This window comes from Poecilia mexicana, unplaced genomic scaffold (genome assembly GCF_051168715.1).
Source record: "Poecilia mexicana isolate PSO_F unplaced genomic scaffold, ASM5116871v1 scaffold_13, whole genome shotgun sequence".
In the NCBI taxonomy this organism is placed as follows: domain Eukaryota; kingdom Metazoa; phylum Chordata; class Actinopteri; order Cyprinodontiformes; family Poeciliidae; genus Poecilia; species Poecilia mexicana.
In genome coordinates this window covers 25,494,692-25,517,050 of record NW_028263382.1, presented here as the reverse complement: position 1 = coordinate 25,517,050, position 22,359 = coordinate 25,494,692, and the positions used below count along the sequence as shown (strand labels likewise).

At 37.8% G+C, this 22,359-nt stretch overlaps 1 protein-coding gene across 2 annotated transcripts in view; it reads right to left on the bottom strand.

Moving 5' to 3' along the window:
* The window catches only part of sik2b (salt-inducible kinase 2b), a 46,882-nt gene that overhangs the window by 20,317 nt on the left and 4,206 nt on the right, over window positions 1-22,359 (bottom strand). For both annotated transcript variants that reach the window (XM_014990688.2, XM_014990689.2), the window contains exons 2-4: window positions 20,205-20,321; window positions 14,818-14,881; window positions 3,649-3,810 (exon numbers count right to left, since the gene is read on the bottom strand). In XM_014990688.2, coding sequence (XP_014846174.2) covers window positions 3,649-3,810; window positions 14,818-14,881; window positions 20,205-20,321 — 343 coding nt within the window. The remainder of the gene's footprint in view (window positions 1-3,648; window positions 3,811-14,817; window positions 14,882-20,204; window positions 20,322-22,359) is intronic.

The window sequence follows — 22,359 nt, the reverse complement described above, 5'->3', positions numbered from 1 at the left end:
TGAGCCGGGAGATGAAGGCAGAGCGGAGAGCTGCAGCTGGTTTATCGTCAGAAGCTGTGACCCATTTCATGGCGCTGAATACTGAGCAGACGAGTTGACGTCAAACACTCGCTGTAGGCTACCAACAGCAGTCTCAGCTCTACGGGAAGGGTGGGTGGTAGCTGGGGCGGGTGGAGGAGAGGAGGGGTGTCTTGGTGTTGAACACAGCAGCATTAGCATAATATCAGACAGGTTGCACTGGAAATATAGTTCACTTTACGTCATATGCTGCTGATACAGGCCAGGTTACTGAAGTTGTAGATTTAATTACAGTGAGTTTGGACGGCAGTGGACCGTAGTAACTGCATTAACAACAGGTTGTCCTTTTTCTCCTCACATTGGTGAAATACCTATAACTTTAGCCACTTCCTCTCCCGACTCATCCTACACATTCCCCGTTTCAAACCGCAGTGCTTCTCCCTAGACGCACGTTAGCAGGTTTAAATCAGCTTCAGGCCTGTTCCTGACATGGACATAAAACCGTCTACCGTAGCAGCGGGGTTTTATAATCAGTATGCATCCAGCACCACATGAAAACTGTAGCGCAAAACAGATGAAAAGCAAGTAACGGCACTTTGGAAAAATAAAAAACAGATTTATTGTGTGTTTGCTGGATGAATTTGAAGAATTCTTCTTTGTTTTTGATAACTATGTTTGTGTAAAAGATTAAACCCTATGCATGGGTCTAGACTAACGGTAAGTTTTGTGTACAGATGATTTAAATTGTTTTTTAGCACTTTATACTTTTGGAACAGCCTTTCAAACACAGGACAGCCGACAGGTTTTTATTGGATCTATGGTGCTTTTTCACTTATTTTAGGCAAATCACAAACCAAGAAGCTCCTATTAGACTATTTTTCAATACCATTTTTTTTTTCAAATAGTGACTAAAACATGGAGAAAATACTACAAAATCAAAACAAGTGGAACTTTTCTGACACCAAAAAATGTAAATACTTCAAAATCTAAACAACCCAAAAGCCAAATTAAAATGTACCCATGTTATAAAAAAGATATTGCGAAACACAAAGAAGAGATGCTATTGAGCTATTTCTTTCCTACATTTAAGTAAAAATAATCAGCAGATAAAAGTTGTTTAAAAACTGAAGACCATAACCGACTTATGTAAAAGTTTCACTTTACTAATCTCAATTAAAAAAGACAGAGTGGCTTTAACATGATTAATTTCTTTTTCCTGCCACTGCAGTAATAAAATACGAAAAGACAGACGAATTATTTTTGCTGACGTGCAGCGGTGAATGTTTGCAGTGTCCACATCTCCTAACTGGCCATGAAAAATACCTGGAGGGTTTAGGGCTCCGTCAACAACATTCATGTATGGATGGTTTCAAATGAGAAGAATTAAATGAGATTTAATGCGGCTATAAAGGTCGGCGTGTGGCAGAGTGTTAATGAGGTGTTATTTTTTATTCATCATGTGAACCTAAAAAATTACAAGCTGACCATTTTGTTACTACTAAGGGATGAATATTAGATAGTTGCAAATTAGACAGTTAAGAAAAACACCATATAATGATAATGATTTATTAAACAGCTATTTCTTCTAATCCTCTTTACTCAATCATTTCCCCACTTCTTTTTCCATCGCCTTCAATCTGTCAACCTGACCCAAAAGGGGATGTTTGAAGTGAAAACATCAAGGGCACTCCCTGCTGCTACCGTTGCGCTCTGCTCTGCAGCTGCCATGACTATGACCTTTCCTCTGACTGACCACCAGTTAAGCTTCATACAGATGGACCAGAGGTGGCCTTTAGAAAGCCCAGAGGCTTAGCAGGGCTGCAGAGCTCGAAACCCAGAAGCACTGGCGCTCAAGACAAGACAAAACTTATTCGATATTGTACTGGGTCCAAATAATGAAAGCCAGAACTGAAAGGAAGTAGCTCGGAGGATAAACGTGTGCAGCCACCCACAGCACGAATCCGACATGTCGACTGTGCGAACCACCAACCCGACTTGTGATCGCAGAAAAAGCACCGAATGTACAATCTCCTGTTGCTCCAGACATGCTTTGTCTCATCATGAGTCAGGTAATGTTCTGTTCATGGTTTTGCTGCTTCAAATTTAATCTACTATGCAGGAAAGATAAGCTGTGAGCTAGGCATGTTTGGGAAAATCATTGCTGTGGTAAATTACGTATTCAGTTTTTCATCCTCAAGAAAACACACACAAAAAAAAACAGTTGAAAAGAATAAAAATAAAGACTGAAACAAATTACGTAGCTGAAATGCTCATCGGTAAAGAAAGCTCCGGTTAACCTCGCTATTCCAGTTAGAAGAACTAAAAGGCACTGAGGTCTGACATGTACATAGGGTGACTAGCAAAGCAAATTCCTGTTTCACTCTGTTATTGGTCCCAGTTGTTTTCCTTCAGGGAAAGACACAACTTGGCTGAAATCATTCAAGAACAAAAGTCATTTTCTCTGGGTTACATGAAGTTACACAGAGTCTGATGTCCTGACATCTATATTTTTACACACTTTTATGGGTTTGGCTCTCTGCGTTGGATTATAATTTCTTAGCTGCAAAGTGGTCAACTAGTCAGTCTACAGGTGGTCATGTTTGAAAAGTGAAACAGAAATGTGAATTGTTGATACATGAATGTTATTTTATGGTTATGTTATGGCTAATACAATCAGAGGTGGAAAAACATGTCATAATGTTAGGCAATGTTGTGAGAACAATCATGACTTGATAAGAAAAAAAAAATCAAACAGCCGGTCAGTGTTAATGTCTTTCTGCTTTGGGTTAATGGCAAATAGCTTCCAGATCATGTGTGGTCCACCACTGCTATAAAATGCATTATTTTTATCTGAACAAGGTTTTATTGAAATCAGGCTTTCTGGCATCTAGAACAATTTTACACTACTTCAAGCAACAACTCTTACCACTTTGTATGTATAAAAGCATGAATGCATGGGAAAAGTTAGCCAACAGTGATTGCAGTAATGCTGCGATGGCGATAAATTTTAAATATATTGTGCAGCCCTAATTAGGGGACAACAGCTTGTCTCGACAGTTCATTGCTGGTGAAGATGGCAGCTCATGGCTCTTTTTCCAAGCAAAGTTTAACGGAAGGAAAAAGTATGGTGGAAAATTATGCACAGCCCAGTAATGAATGCATATAAAGTACATTTCTGTTTAGTAAATAACAATATTGTGACTTATTATTCTAATTTTCTAAGAAGCTGCGTTTTTGTCTCATTAGTTATAGGCTATGTTCATCAACAATGTATTACTCATAGTGAATTGAACCTACATGTTTAACTTTTTTTTAGTAACTCAATAAGTGAAATTAATCAATTAAATTTTTAATAATATCACAATTATTCAAAATGCAAGTGTAGCTTTAAATGCTGCTTGTTTATTAACACAATATGTTGTTTATGTGCTGTTGTTGTGCATCATATATTTGTTCTTTTTTATGTCTGTGGACCATGAGTCTGTTGAATAAATCATTTAATCAGAACAAGCTTTTGAATTCTTCCAGCCAGAGCTCATATCACAGGAGACATTTATAAATACTTACATAAAAACAGACATACATGTATATGTATATATTACACAACTCCGTACTGTGATCTTAAAGTACCTGCAATCTTGATGTTCATGTGGCCGTCCAGCAGCAGGTTCTCTGCCTTCAGGTCTCTGTGGACGATGTTTCGGTTGTGACAGTACTCGACTGCAGACAGGATCTGCCAGAACTTTCTCCTTGCCTCCAGCTCGCTGAGACGGCCGTGCTTTGCCAGGTAGTCTGCAGCCAGAGGAACAGACATTGGAAAAAATGTGATGCGTCATGTTAGAAACCCATGCAGATGGTATTTTTGCACCAGTTGCATAACATTAGTCCCCACTAGGCCTTTCAAACACAGAATAAAGTACAACTCCAAAGCCAAAAAGTACACTTCAAAGTGGGTTTTCTTTTTATTCTGCTTTGTCATTAAAGTTATTACGAGGATGGTTTACTGTGAAGGTAATCCTAGGCTGTGTGATTTGTTTTTATTGTTTAGGTCTCCTGCTCTAATTGTGTGTTGGGTGCATGTTTGAGTAGGCAGAGTCTGCCAAGTTTACACAGGCACACAGCTAATACAAGTATGAACGAATATTTTTGTCCTGGGAGTAATAAAATCATTTGATTTATTTATCTACTGAACACAGAGCAGCAGAAATCTAGTTTGCAGCTGATTAGAAAACCACACAGTCGATTCTGTTCCCTTGGGGTAGGAGAAATACATTTTTACCATTTTCTTTTTCCAAGGGTCCATATCCCTGACCTCGACCACTTGTTCTCCTCCTGCTCTGATTGTTTTACTAACCACTTACATATACATAGTAAACTTGGTTTTGTTTATTTAGTTAGTTTTTTCTTTTTACAAATGAGAACTAACAGACTGTTCAGTGGGATGCACCGATTTCAACAGCTCTGTGAACTTTGACAAGTGTGGCGTTTGTTGTTGTCGGCGGGGTTCATCTTCACACTTCTCTGTCTAGATGGCTTGCAAGCTCTTCCATTCACACTTAGCAGCAAACAAGACAGGACACTCTGCACTGGCTTTCTGTCCGTCTGGCACGGACCCAGACTACTGAGCAACCCGCACAACAATGCAACACAACCACAACAAAGTGCATTAAAAAAAGGAAATCTAATTTCAGAAAAAAAACAAAAACAGAAGCATAAAAACTACACTAAAAAATGCCTTTCATGCTTGTGGTTTAAGTGTCACAGCAGCATACCAGATCGTTTCTCCTCTAGAACTAAATTAAAGATATTAAAGCAACACTTGTTCTGCTGCCTCAGTCACTAAGCACCTCCTGTGTTCTGCATTTCCTCAGTTGAAAGTTCAGCAAAGAGTTACGACAAGAGTTGTTACAACAAACTCTAAACACTAAAATGACTTCAGGCTCAAAGCTCCAACATTATACGTTAAAGATGCACTTGTCAAACTTTTACCAATACCAATTTGTGCTTCTTTTAAGGCCCGACTCTTTGACTCCGATTCACTCTAAAAAGTATAACTCATTTAAACTAATTGGTTTAAACTAAAGTTAATGTAAAATTTTAAATAAATGTGCTGCAGGTTCTTTGATGGAGATGGTAGTTTTGAGTCCAAAACTAAGGGATTGCCAGATTATTCCTACTCGTGTAACAAATAATTTCATGTTAAACTTGATCTGTTATTTACCAACATCTAACATCAGGGGTCTCTAAAGTGTAACCCTTAGAGGGCATTGAGATTTATTTTGTGGGGCCCACAACCACAGTCTAAGAATGGTACAAGTTGGATGCTGATGGTTACTTTTTTTTTTTTTTATTACTTTTTGTAAGGCTGCCTGGTCTTCCAAAAGTTGCAGCCAATTCTTAAAAAGGGACAATATAAAAGTATTATCTTTTGTTTACCACATTTTCTCCTTTTATTCCAAAGTCAAGTTGAATAAAACCAAAGACGAACAGCGACTGTTGCTCCACGTAGACTTTGGCACATCCAATCATGAAACTTCAACAAGCCTTTTTAAAGAAAAGAAATGAGCGATTGCTGGAAAGTAATGGTAAATGTTTATCTCAGCTGGGCTTCCTGAGATAGACATCTTTCTTCCATTAACTGATTAATTTTAATGGTACTGTACTATTATTAGCATTAAAAGTGACCATTTGTACAATCTGAATGCATTTTTTAGAAATTGCATTAATCTGAACAGAATTTGGACTTAACTTGATTCTGCCATGAGATGTTTGTTAAAATTCGGCCCTGGATTCAAACGGAAAGGTTGATAAATAGCCGCCATCCGACAGACTGGAAACTGATTAGACTGATTATATCGTAGCTGGTGAATTTCATAGATGGGATCTTCAGTGACCACAGCAGCTTTCAAGCAACACTGCTAATCAAAAAACACACGGTGGAGAGGAATGTGTCGGGAATGTCCGAGAATGTTCCCGGATCAGCCACACGACTCTGAAAGTGCAACAATTTAATGATCAAACAGGGCTTCAATAATTATATACAAGACCGTCTTGATCGCACTCTGAATAAATTGTGATCCAAGTGAACATGCGTCTCACGGCTTTAAGGTAATGCTTCATTCAGGTGTTTCTCTAATTGCTTTAAAAACTCCCAGCTGCTATAGCGGGCATATTCATATTTGTCCCTAAACAGATTATTTGTTTTTGGCAATAATAACTATAACTGAGGATAAAATGAGAGTCAGAGCAGAAACTATGAAAAAAAAATCCATCTATCCAAGATGACGACACAAGTAAGCGATTGCAGATTAAGTTCCACCTGTTTATGATCCTAATAAAAAAGTTTGCACAATCTCAATTTACACCGAAAATTGTGTTTTATTCTGGATCATTGAGCCACTCCCAGTTACTGCTCTGCTTCTACCAGCCATCAAAAAAGGTTTTAGATACATACAGGACATTTCAAAGCTTACTTACCAGGTCAAGATGGGAAAAGAGTTATAAATCAAATTAACAAAATCACAACAATTTTCTTCCTGAAAGCCTAGTTTGTTTGTTTTTTATTCTCCAGACGAATTATAGATCCGACTGCAGATAAAAGAAAATGGGTAAATTTGACCAAGTGGTTATATTTTGAATTCTAGAGAGCAACAAAAATACATCTTGCTTGGATGGACTGTTCTCTTGCCTTTCCCATTTTGAAGAGTGGCATATCCCACTCATATCCCAGATTAACCAAATCTTTAACCTCGCCACTCTTAAATCACTCAGAGTAACTTAAGAAAATACATACATACTTAAAAATGGTTCAGTTGTATATAGAATTGCATTGATTATCATTATTTACTGCTATATAAATGTCTAAATTATATAGTTTACATAGTGATTTTATACTTCATCAATAAAGAAAATGTCCTATATTTTGTAGGCAAAAGTGGAGCCTAAATCTAATTTCTAAACCATGATATGAAAAAACAAAAAGCTTCTAAACAGGATATTTTTGCCTCAAAGAAAATGTCAGAACACAAAAATAACTGGATGAGACTTATGGTCAACAAGTCTGTTTCTTTAGGAGAAAACTGTCTCAAAAAGTGATCTCTGATGATTTTAAATAATCTAAGAAATTCTGTTTCAGTTGTTTAAAAAAAACAAACACCTGACATCTGTTAAATCCCTTTTCATCGACTGCAGATTTTTAACACTGCAGCTTCAACGTCATGCCGGAGCTCTGCAAGAACGAGAAGCGGCTTTGTGTTGCCGCCGTTGCACTTGGACGGCAAACCATTACAACTCGGGTGATCAACACACGCAGGACGCAAGACGTCACTCTGGTTGATCGATGAGTGATACTGATGTTGGTGAGAGCCTCGGCACAGCGAGGCATGCAGAGCTGCATTCTGGGAAAGGGAACAGAACAGGCATGAATCATAGGGGCATCAGGGAACAGCTCGACGGCCGGCGTGCTCCACTTCCGCGCATAGCGGGGCGAGAAGATAAGTCTCTTAACAGCTGCTCAGGTTTGGACGGGACAGGCATTGTGGGTACAAACTGGCTTATTGGACTGAGCTCTGGCAACACGTCTGATGACTTTGTGGGGCAGGCGGAGAGAGAGCGGATAGCCTGTTAACACACACTCCGTTTCCACAACAGTAACTGATGCTCCAAGCCACTAAAAGCAGCAGCCTCATTAAAGTCACATCTATATGAATGTTGATAGATGTCAGTGCTGATTTATTACGGACAGGCCAAGAGGTTGAAATGGACCGCAGCCAGAACGAGCTCAGCATTGATATTTTCATTCATTGTAAACCCATCAAAAGGATCAACTCTGCAGTGCCGTACAAGTTGCATTTCTCAAATCTTTGCATCATTTAAACCACAAATCTCTGGAGGGTTTTTATTAAGGATTATGCTTGAAGTTGAATAAAAATTATTTAAAAAATTTAAAGTTTCTTTTTACATAAAAATCTGAAAAGTGAGGCATTCAGCTTCCCTGATTGAAGTCTTTCGACAGCCACCTCTGACCATCTTCTCTGTCCATGCTGAAGCAAATGACCTCCCATATTTCACAACAGGGATGTTGTGTTCATGGTGATATTGGAATATTGGGTTTCTGTCACAGAGAATTTTGTGCAAATGCTTGAAAGCAGGATTTGGTTCTCATGCAAACAACACCTGAAGTAAATAACTTCCAGCAGCGTTTTCCCTACAATGTATTTGTTCTCCATGAAGTCCAGATTCGAGGCGTAGAAAATAATTGTCCTGTCAACAGAGTTGTTGTTGTTGATCTCTGCAGCTCTTCAACATTTACCTTATATCCATCTCTGATTCATGCTCTCCTTGCCTGGCCTCTCAGGTCTGGTGGATGACCATTTCTTCATAGGTTTGCAGGTGGGGCATACTCTTTCCCTTTCCAAACAAAGTCTTCATGATCCTGTTTAGTCATCTCTGTTCTCTTTAAAAAACCTTTGAGGCCTTCACACAACAGCTGCGCCCAAACTAAGATTAAATTACATAAAGATGGCTCCCACTTGCAAATTAAGTGACTCCTGAAGGCAACTGCAATTTATTAAAGGAATTACTGAACGTAAAGGATGGTGAATCCAAATGAGACCCACACTTTTTGTCAAAGAAAAAAAAATAAAATTAATACCATTTTCCATCGCATCACACGTTTTATGCACAACTTGATTTTGGTCACATGAATTCCAACGAAACACATATAAGCATGTGGTTTTTAACATGATAAACAGAAAAACAAACAAGTATGACTCATCATAAAGCACAGCTTAAGAGGAATAAGCAGGAAAGATAATGAGCCATAATATTTAATCGTTTTTCTCCAGCTCACAACATCTGGCAAACATTGTTAACCTAAAAATCAAGGGCTTTCAAGTTTTACGTGAAACCCTGCACTGTTCTCACATGTTGACAGTTACTGAAGATGGGAACAATTTACCACAGTTCATTTTTGAAATGAGAAAAAAATGTAACAAACGTGTGGTTAATTTGACACTTTAACCTCAGCATATTTTTCACATACAGCTGGTGGATTATTTAAAGCTGATATGAAAATTGTGCCCGTCATTCATCTAAAAACATGTTGAACGTTTCAAAGAGAAAATCGCCTCTCAGCATGTCTGCATGAAGGTAGAAATTAGTTTCATTTAAGAATTATACAGTAATAATTGCTCTGAAGCAGTCAGGAAGTAGAAAAATGCAAACATTGGTTACGCTTTAGCTCCCTGCTTACATGAGACGTAAAGCTAAGTGAGAAAACTAATAAGTAGTTTAAGTCTCCATATAAAGTCGATCCATCTTAGAAGCTTCCAAATTCTTGGTCTAATTCTGTAATTTAAACACAGTTTCTCATCACAAATGCATCTCGTTTCTCCAGAGGTTTGACTCACTTCTTTAAAACAAAGAACCCTAAAGCCTTGGTGACACCAAACAATTGTCCAAATGATTCATCAACAGTTACGTTGCTGAGGTCATCCGAGTTGAAGCTGCCACACCCTGATGCTTGTAAGACCAGGAGCAAATTGACTAAGGAATATTAAAAACAATGTATGGACAGAAACAATCGTCTGCATCTAAACTAAAACGCCCGAGTGCCCCCTCGAAGGAAACACTCTCTCGACTGGTGAGATAAGAGATCTGCTCGAGTGATTTCACTCTCTGCCAGCTACTACGCTCCCCTCTCTCCAGCAGTGGTTTCTTAAATATGCATGCCCTACATTTCCCCATCGCCTCTCAAATTCAAAAGGATGTCCCCCCCTGCTTGCGCCTCTGTTTTCCTTCGTCTCCCCTCCTGCCGCTGCCACTTGCCGCTCGACGTATTTGCGGCTGACCCAGTTTCCGGGTTTGATCCGTCTTGCAGTGCTACAGCAGACGGCGGAGAGACAAGCCTGACTGACAGACACAAAAGGCACAACAGCAAACTGGCACAAGTGTCTCTAAACGTGTGCGTCACATTGCCCAAGGACCGTTTGGCAGGAACGAACTCATCCGTTCTCCGAGTCCTGGCACTAAACCAAAATGTTCGTCTTTCAATTTCAGACACATGTGCCCCCACCTGCTGCAGCGACTCTACCTGGTTTACTTCATGACCGTACTACAGATCACACTCTCCAGTCTTTGCTACCTCTGGTCAGGAGAAGACCTGAAAGATCCTTCATGTCAGGAAAACAGGAGAATCTCTCCAGGGAGAGACGGTGAGAGCAGCAAGCCGAGATCTGCCCTGGCAGCTAATCCGTTTTCCTCGGTCCTCCTGACTCAACAACTCGATCCGCTGGCAGAAAAGTATATTTCTGAGTCAAAAGCAATAGTTCACTTTTGTGAGATTGAATGCTGTAATGCCCCAACTACAATTTTATCTGTCAAAGCTGCTGTTGCTGCAGCTGATGTCGACATATGAATACCTTACATAAGTTCATCTCATTGTGCAATCAAAGCAGAGGGGCCTGAGGAATCAGGACACAATAGTTTCATAGTGTGTAGCGATAAAATGAATAGAATCTGTGGAATTATGAAAAACAAACAGATCCCGGTATTTGGAGGAACATGGGACTCTGTGGGTAGAACAAAACCGGGTTGGCTGGATAAATAAACTATTTCCATGAAGCAGTAAAGATGCATCTCAAAAAAGTAGATTATTATGGGAAAATGAAGTTATGTCATTGTACATTTTGGACTTTATCTTTTATAAGATTAATAAGTACTCATAAAATATTTTGTAGTTAAGTAATTGTAATCTTGTTTTTATAACCTTTGTTTTTAGCAAGACAAATTACGAATCGGCCAGGGACGACGGATGAAAAACAGCCTCTTTTTTTTAGATTATAATGCGAATACTGAAACATATGTCTATGTACTATGTAGTATTTGGACTCAATAGCTGATCGGGCCTCCTTCTGCATTAATGTGCATCAGTGTGGCGTGACTTGGAAGTCATTAGCTTGTTGAGGTTTACCAGAAATACAAGTTGTAGCTTTATTGGGTCTGGTTTCACATTTTCCTTTTGACAATCCCCTATAGATTCTCTATGAGGTTTAGATCAGGTCTGTTTGGATGTGTGGATCAGTGTAAAGTCTCACTAGAAAATAAAATCCACTCCTCCATGAAGCTTTATTGCAGTGGGAAACATGACGTGCTCCGATATTTCCTGGAAACGTGTGGCAACTTTGGACTTGATAAAAATCTACCAACACTATTCTACTCTATAATTTTACTGATAATCTAAAAATTAACATTATGCTTTCAGTCAAACATGGTGGTGATGGTATGATGCTCTGGGGCTCCTGTAGTGCGTTAGACCTGGTTGACTTGCTGAAATAGTTTGAAGTATAAAACGGGCTCTCTTACAAAACAATGAGAGGGAAGTGAGAAGATTCAAAGCATATCATTAATGGCAAAAAACAAAGAAAACTTTGAAGTGGTCTAGTAAAAGTCCAGACTTGGAGGTAATCCAACTGAGATACTTTGGCAATATTTAAACCATTTCATGATTGAGATAAGTTACAAAAGAGGGGGGCAAAATTCCTTCACACTGATGTAAAAGACTCACCAGACGGCACAGATGCTTGATGGCAGATTTTGCCTTTTTAGAAGGTAATTTCAGACGAGGTGAAGCAGAATTACCAAACTTCTCCCTCACATAATAAAAGTGAAAACTGCATTTTGTATTCATTAGAACATATAGAAATGTATATGCGTCTAAAATGTGGAGGGTTGTGGCTCGTAGAGCTCTCTTTAGGTCACAGGAGCTGCTGCTGTCGAGTCAACATCACAAGTGGAGCACTGGACTCAGGCAGAGACGCGTACAGAGATGATGACAGACATGGCTTCAGTAATCCTCCGAGCTTCTCTGCCTTCAAGTGACATCGTCTGCGTCACAAGTGAGATTCTATCATCAATGAGGCCGTTAGACCCAAAAAGAGTCTGAATTTATTTATGTAAATGATATCATGTAAATGTGGCAAAGTTTTTAAAGATTTGGTCAATTCATTTGCAGTTTTTATTATTTATCCTATTTGAACATTAAGCTTAATGTTCCTCATTCAAGTTTTACAAAAGGTTGCAAAGAACAGGTTTGTGCTACTTATTTAGTAAGAATTTTGTGGCATGAATATTTTTTTAAAGTTTGAGGAGCTCCACCGAGGAGTAGCAATATTCCCTGTTGTCATTGTAAGGTATGGTGATGTTTTTCAATTGTAATTTGAATAGGGGAAAGTGAGAGCCACCCAAAACAATGAAAAACCATTTTATTTTGGACTTTGGATGTTTGTATAAGACCTTAAGCCATTGAAGCTACGCAATTTTTAGCTTTATTAACAAAATATGTTTTCTAACTGTAGAATTTGGCATTTATTCTCCTGTTGTGTCAGTGTGGTTACTTACTAAATAAATAATTACAGATTTTTTTTTTTACTTATGTTACAAGAGATACTTTAAGAGATTGCACAAGTTTTACTTTTTGAAAATGTAAAAAAAAAAAAAACATCCAGTGATTAAAAGCTGATTAGGATGTATTTCCATCAAATTAATATGCAAGCTCATTTGTTAAGCAAACTTTATTTTGCTCCATCCTCCAGTTATTCTCTGAATATGCATAACCAAAGTTGAACAAATTTAAATGTAAAACTAAAAATAGCATTTACCAACAGCAAACATTTGGATTTCTCCAGCAATTTCTGTGGGCTCACGTCCAACAGACTGGATTGAAGATTGCAAATTGTACAAACTGTGCATGTGCTGTGCATGTGTCACAGCGATAGGGTGCACAAGAGAGTCATGGGAGAACAAGATAAGTTGCTATCTTTGCGTACTATTTTTGTTACGTTCAGACTTATTAGACCAAAGTTCTACCATCCAGTGTGGACTAGGTTCATTAAAACTCTATATATTTTACTACTTTTGATTTGTCTGTAGTATTATTACAGCAGGTAGCCTTTGTTCATTCAAAATTTAAAATAAATTAAAGCTGATACACTTTTTTTTTCCTTTTTTGTGCCAAAAACTAGTAGGTAATATGCTAGTTGGAAAAGATGCTCAGGATATTGGCCAAGACAAAAATGGTCAATTTGGCTGTAATAAGTATTTTTTTAAAAATAGTAACTAATTACATGTAGAGTATATGCTTGAATTTTATGACATGTATTTATGATAAATTTAATTCACTTGGCTTTGTTGTGGTTGCTGCAGGTATTTGAGACACTTTGAAAACAAGTTTTACTGCACTGATGTTTTATTTTAAAAATTTTTTAAAAAGCTTCTTAAAGACAAAAATTTCTAAATTTATTTGCATTTCAGTGACAGGTTTTAAAAAATAAACTATCAAACATTTACGTAAATATTTAAAATTTAATCATTGAAGCTACTGGAGTAAAAACAAGATGTGGCTTATCCTGTTATTACCCTCGCAGCCTTAAAGTACATGCGTCAAACTCAAGGCCTGTGGGCCAAATCCAACCCACCACAACCACTTATACTGCCTCTGGACTTTACACTCAAAAAGAAAAAGGAAAAAAGGTTACAGCTCTTCTAAAAGATGACATATTTTATTACCATTTAAAGTATCCAAATTAAACCAGCTAAAAAAAAAAAAAATATATATATATATATATATATATATATATATATATATATATATATATATATATATATATAGCTAAACATTTAACACAAAATGTCTGAACATTTTATGTATGATGCAAAGTAACCTAGAATAACTGAGAAGGTCATCACCTCAAAGTGTTTTGTCATTCAGAGTCGCGTGGCTCAAAACAGTATTACACATAATTGATTAAAAAAACGTTGATTTTGGGATGGAAATAATGAATTGCACAAGGCAGATTAATTATCCAACTGATTAAAATACATTGAGTTACATAAACAACATTGATCTGATCAAGATAAAGAAAATATATTACTTATCCTGCATTAGACAAAAGTAAGTTGGTCAAACTAAGACTTCAAGCTGGATCAATGGATAATGTTTAATTTACTGAACTTTAACAAAAATATTAATATATCATTAAATCAAATCAGTTATTTGTAAAGGGCCAAATTACATCAATGTGAAAAGATGTTAAATATAATTTAATTTTAAGCAGTCCTCACTGAATGCAGAGAAAGCCGTAATATGTTAAACAATTAGTTAAGGGGTTTCATCAATACATTCTGCCACAACCGGTCACATGTTTATTTCCTGTTACTTGATACAAAATTGCTTGAATAGTGCAAACAGAGATAAGCTAAAACCAACAGCCTTGTCTGTGCAAACACATGACAAATACTCCAGAGAATTCAGTCCCGACAAAGACTTGACATTATTCAAATGAGAGTTAAGTGAAATTTTACTCTGGAGGAGGAACTGCAAGGCAGATAGTAGAAAGTGATAACTCGACACCCAACAATAAACTTGTCAGGTGACAGTGAAGGTACAGCACTTATAGTAATTAATTAACCTTTATTTCTTTGAGGTTGCCCCTCTGTGGCCTTAATAGGCATTTGGTGATGTCATTTATAGAACAACTTCAGCACCAAGCAGGTGAAGAGGACAGCTACGTGAGGGCATTGTTCTCTGATTTCCATCAATCATGTGACCTTTGAGATTTCAAAAACTGCGAAACCAACGCAAGTTCAATGAGACTTTGACACTTCCATGTTTGTCAGAAGCCTCGCTGACGCAGGAGTGCAGTTTACTATTAAACTTAGCGGAAGAATGCGAAAGGAAAAGAGGATATCGATAGTTTGAATTGATAGTAAACAGAAAAAAAAACAAAAACAAAGACTCACCAAAGATTTCGCCATTCTTGGCATACTCTGTGACCAAGTACAGCATGTTCTTCGTCTCCATAACCTGAGGGAAGGAGATGATTAAGGAATGGGGAGAAGAAAAAAAGTGAGTGAACACACTTAAACATTTTCATGAGCAATTTCATCTGAAAACCTGCAAGAATAGACACTTGAGAGTGAAAAGATCCAAAAGTGAAGCAAAATAAACCCAAGGGCTCACTGTGTAGCTACACTCCAGTGGCATTCACAAAATAAAATCCCAAACAAACAAAATACATGAATGGCAACAGGCTCTAAATATGGCAATCGTGTAAGAGGACGGAGGTGGACGGTTGGTGCTGCTGAGTGTATCTGAATGGTACTTAAAACCTTTCAGTCCTGACATGGTGCTGGGTTATGTAGGAGGAGGACCGATTTAGAAGCAGAAACACTCGGGAGATGAATAGAATTAAACCGGCGAGCGAAGAATCAGATGGAGATGGTGGGATGAATCAGACACTGCGAGCCAGACATTCACACTAGAAATCCCACACGCTTTGTTTGAGATCATTTTTCCATCTGTTGCGCTGACCGATTCACAGATTTGGGAAATTAAAAAAAAACAAAAAAAGAAACGGTGGGGTTGTTCAGTAAACCTGTTTAGTCCCCTCTGTGACAAACAACTGATTGGTTATTTAAGCTTCACTGGTCGGACAAAGCGAGAGCCAGCGACTGAACTGGAACATACTGTACAGTTTTCACTGCCAGGGCGGAATCGTGTCAAAGCTCCAGGATTGTTACCAAAACTAAACAGTAAAATAACTTTATTATGCGTGGAAGATAAAGATGTCAGACTGTTTATATTTAAACTACGGATAAAATATACTAAGAGGAAAACGACAGACAGATGGTGAGAGAGAAATGGTTGGAAGACGGGTAAATGTAGGGACAGATTAATAATGGATAGAGGGGATGATGGAATGAATGTAAAGATAGAATTGATAAATGGTGAAAAAAATGGATGGATATTTTTTCAATTCTCTCATTTTTCCAACCTGGATATGACTTCAAATCCCAAACCGAATGCAAGTCCCGTCGTTTTCATTTGATTTCAGATATCTCTCATTTACCATAAAGAATTTTGCTTTTGTTGCGTTACCCATTTCATTTCTAAAATTACTAAATTATTTTAAAAAAATTAACTACTAAAAATTCTGTTTCTTAATTTATTTAAATGCATGAGTAGGTCAAATGTCAGTCAACTAGTTTCTTGTGGTTTGTTAATTTGTCAAAGACAACACCCATTTGTTTGCCTCAAAGTGAGGACACATCGACACATAGCTGCTGTCTTTGACTGTAAAAGCCGATAAAAGCAGAAGTTTGATACAAACATTTGATAAGCTTGGTTTATGCGTTTAAAAAACAAAAACGCTTTTTCCGTGAAAACCTCCAATAAGATGAGAAGCAACAAAAACAGGACATTTGATTAGCTTTGTGTGTTAAATATTTATTTCTCTGTAGCAAAGGAAATAACTGTAATGTGAAAGGGGAAACTTGGAGTTGAACTATTTTTGGACCACATTAACATTAATTTTTGACTTCCCCTAATTACGCTGTCACAAGCGAGAGCAGCAGTACATCCTGTGGTTAATCGAGTGGTTTATAAGCCTGTACTCTTTATCTGTTTACAAAGCAAATATTTAAATAAATGGTGTACTTTTTTATTAAAGCAGTCCATGTAATGGGTTTAACACTGGGTTTGATTTTGGGGGAAAAGTATGTAGACTCCCAGATCTCTTGTAGTCGTACTTAGTCACCAAACCCACGGACCCGGAAGGCGTAACGTGGAACACCCAGGAGAGTCCGAGGACGAGCAAGGAGAGTATGAAAGACAGAAAATAATGGCCGAACGGGGTTAACGCAGAGGCCATTAACACATGAGAAAAAAAGAGAGGGGTCCACAGTGTCCTTTGTGAGTCTTCATTAGATAGGCTTTCCTCGGGGCACTGGGGTCAGCCCGGGTTTTTGAGACGGGACGGGGACAAACTAATTGAGCTGAGCTGATTGGACGGATGGGGCCTGGTGAACAAAAAAAAAACTGAATAACGATACACACTAAAATAACACAATACAAAGCTGGAGCATTGTCACACGGTTGTGAGATGATAATGAACTTTTATTTACATTCTCTAAAAGAAAAGAGCAGGACCCCATTTACGTAACGTGTTTTGGGGAATGTGAGGGGGTTTATTGCAGGGAACTATTTTGTGACAAACACCAGACAGTGGAGTGACAGTGGTGAGTAAATAAGTCTTCTTCACCTCACAGAACATGCAAGAAAAGTGCACAATCAAGTCTGCAATGAAAACTTAGCAACTTTTGAAACTGTTAAATTCATGAAAAATTTATTCTCTCAATTATTATGAAAAGATGCCAAAATAAAAACTGGACTGCTAATTACCTAACGGCTTTTAAATTAATGATTTTCCACCTTTAAAATGTCACAATATTAACACGTTTACCCACAGCAGTTTACATCTTAAAAAAAAAAGCTCACAAAGTTTTAAGGTTGAAACGAAATAAACAGATGTACCTTATATTTTCCTCCATTAGTCATAAAAAAATCAGAGTAAACTTTTCCAGCTTTAGGTCAGCTTCGATTGCAAAAAATTATTTTTGTGAGTTCTAATGCAACACCTTAAACCCACAATGTGGACCTCCGCCACTCGGAGTCATTCACATTTTCAGACGCTCGAGGAACGTCCAGGCCACGATACCATTTAGGAGCACCGTGTCCCAGGGGTTAAATGTGTCTGGCGCAAAATGCCTACGTCATCCTACACAAAAAGAAAAAGGTATTGTGACAATGCTTTCATAATCCACAGTGAAACGTTCGGTACCTACATTGCCTGTAAGGCAAGACCACAACTTCAGAAGAAATGCAGGGTAAAAAACATTTTGGAGGCCTGTCCTTTGGTCTGCTAAAACTATAGTTGATGTGGCTTAAGGACAACAAAGTCAATTATTTGGGATGATTATCACAAAGCCCTGATCTGAATCTCAATGAAAATTAGTGGGTAGCGCTGAAAAGACATGTGCAAGCAAGGTTGCTTGCAAACCCTACTCCACTCTATCCACTCTGTCAGGAGGAACGGGCCACAATTTTACCAGAGTACTGCGAGAATCTTGTGGAAAGATACTCAAAATATTGGACCCCAAGTCATACGGTTAAAAAGACAAATTCACTAACTCCACAGTTCAAAATGGGTTTTTTGTTTTTCTTTAAAAAATAAATAAAAATAAATAAACAAAATATCCCACTAGGCCATTTTATTTCAGCTTCCACACTGTATCCAAAAATACTGGGAAAGCAACAACAGCATTCATATTAAACCAAATGTGAGAAATTCCTTCCAGCCTACATGTAGTGACAACTCCCAGTCAAAAATGACCCTACTCCCATGTCTAACTTCATAGTTTACATCGTCCTACCAAATGATACTCATTTCAGAAGTCCCAGTAAATAAAAGGGTGGATCCCTGATGGAATAAATAAAGCTGAAATGTGACATTTCAGAAGATTTAATTCATATTATCTTGACCAACTAATGACATGAGTGTTTTGCCTTCGCTCACTCCCCAGCAAGACGCAAACAGCCCTGAGAGTCAGTCAGTCATTAACTATATTCTGTAACTATCCAGCAGTGGCAGGTTCTGCTGGGCAGCATCTGTTTGCTTATGCATTAGAACATGACCTGGATTGGTCATGCGCTTCAACACCCCGGGCTGCTTAAGTACCCAAAAAAGAGAAGAAGATCAACAAGAAGCAGCGGTAGATTCTGCTTTTCAAAGCTGACTTCTTCACACTGTGTCCCCCTCCAACCCGTAATGAAAACACTTGTCATATCGAGTCTGTAACAAGCGTTACATATTACTCTGTGACCCCTGAGCTCTGACGGGCAGAGACAAGCGGGCTGCACAGAGGCAGACTTGGACTTTGCTTAGATCACACGAACAATCAGACTTGAGACACACGTGGACATTCGTCCACGGTAGCGTTAGAGATCTCCAGACTTTCTGCCATTAGGTTCTGATCCGATAGAGTTCATATTTACAGAACAGGAAAGGTATTTTATAAAAGTCAACTTGTGTCTTGTCCAAATAAGATGTTCCTAATTAAATACATTTCAGCAGTGTTCTTTCAAACGTAGAACAATGTTTAATCTCTCATTAAAAGCCTGATTTGGAGAAACCTTTCTTAGAACTAGGAGTGTTAGCTTATCACACCCATTTACTCATCCTTTTATGTCTTTTTCCACAATAATTCTTTTACGTCACAACATATTTGGCCTAGCTTTGGATTTATTGCTTTCTTTTGCTACTGATCTGGAGGGGTTGCTTTGTAGAATAATAAAAATTTTATTTGGTCACAACTGAGATCTCCCCCCCTCTTCTAAACTCAAATATAAAACTTCACAGTCTATTCAAAGGAGGACTTCAGTAGAGACCTTGTGATACCCAGAGACAAAGAAGAGCCTTTATCTCCTCTCAGGGGGTGTTAGGTATTTGCTAATGAGCCATCGCAAGTCAAGTCATCTAGATATATCTTGTGGACCAAAGTCTTGCTTTTCATCTTCTTAATTTGAGATAATCATGCCACTCCCTTGAAGATAACATGGCAAAATACAAGCGTAATTACAAAAGATGGGACAGAACAATAGTCCTTACCTGAGGGGAGGACGGCTACGTGTCGAGGCTAAAAATATTTCAAACAATATCTGGCTATTTGTGTTCAATTTGACTTTCATAACATCCATAAAAAATACAAGTAATTTAGAGGCAATTTAGGCTGTCCCAACATATTCCTGTAAAACCAGGATTAGACATAAAGCAATGATGACAGCCTTAAAGACTTGTGCAGATCAGTGATGGCCAAACATTTCTACTTCAGATGTTGTAGAAATCTTGTTGCCACCACAGATTGACAGTACATGTATCTAGTTTACATTGTATTTATCTTTATTGCATCAAAAGGCATTAAAGTCCACAGTTCTGAAGAGGTGATCATATTCGACCAACTTTTTCAGGACAGCTCGTCTGCAGGTCAAATATGCCTTTTTATTAAATGCAACAAAACCACCTTTTTTTCTGCAGATGCATCAACCACCTTAACAAACAAACTTTCTTCTGAACTAAAAAAAACAGTAAAGGTTTGGTCTGTAAACTTCTGCAAAGCTTTATAAATTAATATGAGCAGGAGTAGAAATACGGAAAACAAAAAACCATTAAACAAATATCCTAAAAGTAACACTTTAAAAAATGCATGATGCATAAATAACACCTAATAAAGATGATAAATTCAAGAAAACAATCCCTCTGTAGACTTCAGGTCTTGGTGGAGACACTAACCTGGTATAGCTTGATGATGTGGGGGTGGTCCAGCATTTTCATGATCTGAACTTCCCTGTAGATCTTCTCCAGGTTGACAGCATCCAGTTGGGTCTTGTCAATGATTTTAATGGCCACCTGTGGTGAGATCAAACATGAGCATCAAAACTGGAACTAAGAAGTCAGATTTTAGATAAACAATTGAAAGGATCTCATTTAGACCCCATCAAATACAATGGACGGTAAAGCAAACACATCCTCACAAACTCTACTGTAGCCAGCAATTTGATATCTAGCAAGTAGAAAAGAAACTAGCAAAGTGCTCAAACTTTGCTATTTTTCCTTCATATGTCAATTTGCTATTGTATTGAAAAAGAAAAACATTTTAAAAAATCATACTTTATCGCTAAGATATAATCAAATATGAGAGTACAGTTCAGTTTTGCATCTTGCGCTCGCACTCGCGCAAAGTGCATGCTCCAAATGTAAACATCCCAAGCTTTCAATAACAGAGCGAGGGTAGGTAACGAGGCAATAATAACATCTTTCCTCCAAACTCTCTCATAAACACAAATTCATCAGAGTGACCTGAAGTGCTCCAAGCATCTGTGAGCCAAGGAGGTGAGGTAAACAACAGGAAACTCTGGGTCTCTGCCATCACACCACTGTTAGGTGAAGCTAAACAACTGAGATCAAAGTCAGCTGGGAAGTTTTAATGAGCAGTGAAAGTCTTTTACCTTTTTAAATAAAAACAACAACAAAAAAGAAAGGCAGGGGTTGAAAGTTAAAAAATAATTAAAAGCAGAAAATTCTGTTTTTTTATTTAGATTCATCAAATTGTACAATACTGCGCAGCAATCTGAAAAACTGCCAGAAGATTGTCTCCTGCCTGCTTATCAGAGAGGCACTCATTTTATCCTCCATCTTCATGCAAACATTACCAGCAGCTTCACTCGCTCGTCTCTTCTTCATATTACAAAGGAATGCGCGGGATAACTGCAGTGCGCTAGTCTATACCTGAAGCAAGCAACAGATCAGCTGAGATGCATTCATGTCTTTACCTTGAACCACACAGAAAATAGTAGCACTCCATTTTTATCTTTTTTTAACATAGTGGTCATGTAAGCACAAACATGGCCTTCCGTTTACTTCTAGCACGTTGTAGTTTCGCCAGCAGTTTTAAACTTCTTTTGGCAAATTTGTAGCCAACTAGGAGGAGTCGAGGGAGAGTTTAATAGGTCTAACACTCCATTATCGAGTCCCTTGCCACAACACAAGCAGACTTGCATCGTGGGATTAAATCCCATAAAGAAATCTAAATCTAGTAACAGCACTCCAGCTTCAAACTGAGACCTCTAAAACAGAGAGATAGATGGGATAAATGCTTTATTTAGCTCTGGGGGGGGGGGAGATTTAAACATTAAGTGGCTCATTAAATTAAAGAGCATGCATTCAATATAAGATATAATTGCAAAATTGAATAAAATTGAGTTAATAAATGACAGTTAAATGTAGAAGTAAGTGTAAACATGAATAAAAAGATGATTGTGGTGGATGGTAGAAAAAGTGTTAAAGGAAAAAAGGATAACAGTTTGTGGTATCTAAGAAATTTTGAACTAAAGATTTAAAATGATGTTCTTACTTTATTCTTACTGTTTCCAAAGTGACATTTATTTATTGATTATTTTATCATATATAGCGGCTTTTGAAGGCCTAAATACCCGAATAAAACACCAGGTTTGTGTGGTGAAACAATTAGACAATTTAACTGAAAACCAAATTATATTTGAGGAAAGGAGGGAAAGTTACAATATCCCCCATAGCTTCAATCTTTTTCAGTCTTGGGTAAAAAAATTTAATTATAGTGAATCCAACTAACCTGAAATAAAGTTTGGGTGTTCTAGTGGCTTTTTTTCTGAACTTTGCTCATTTTCTTCCTGGAAATAAAGCCAAAATTTTCTGCCAGGCTAGGAAGGATCAACATAATCTCACTGAACAAGGAGGACAGGAAAAGGGAAAACAAATTCTCAACAAGATTATATCCACACACTGACCAGTGAGAAGTAAAGGTAGCCACCAATAATTGGAGAAAAACAGGGAACAACAGTTGCACATTAAAATTGGATATTTACCAAAACTGATGAAAAGACGCAAGAAAAACTGTTCAGAGAAAATA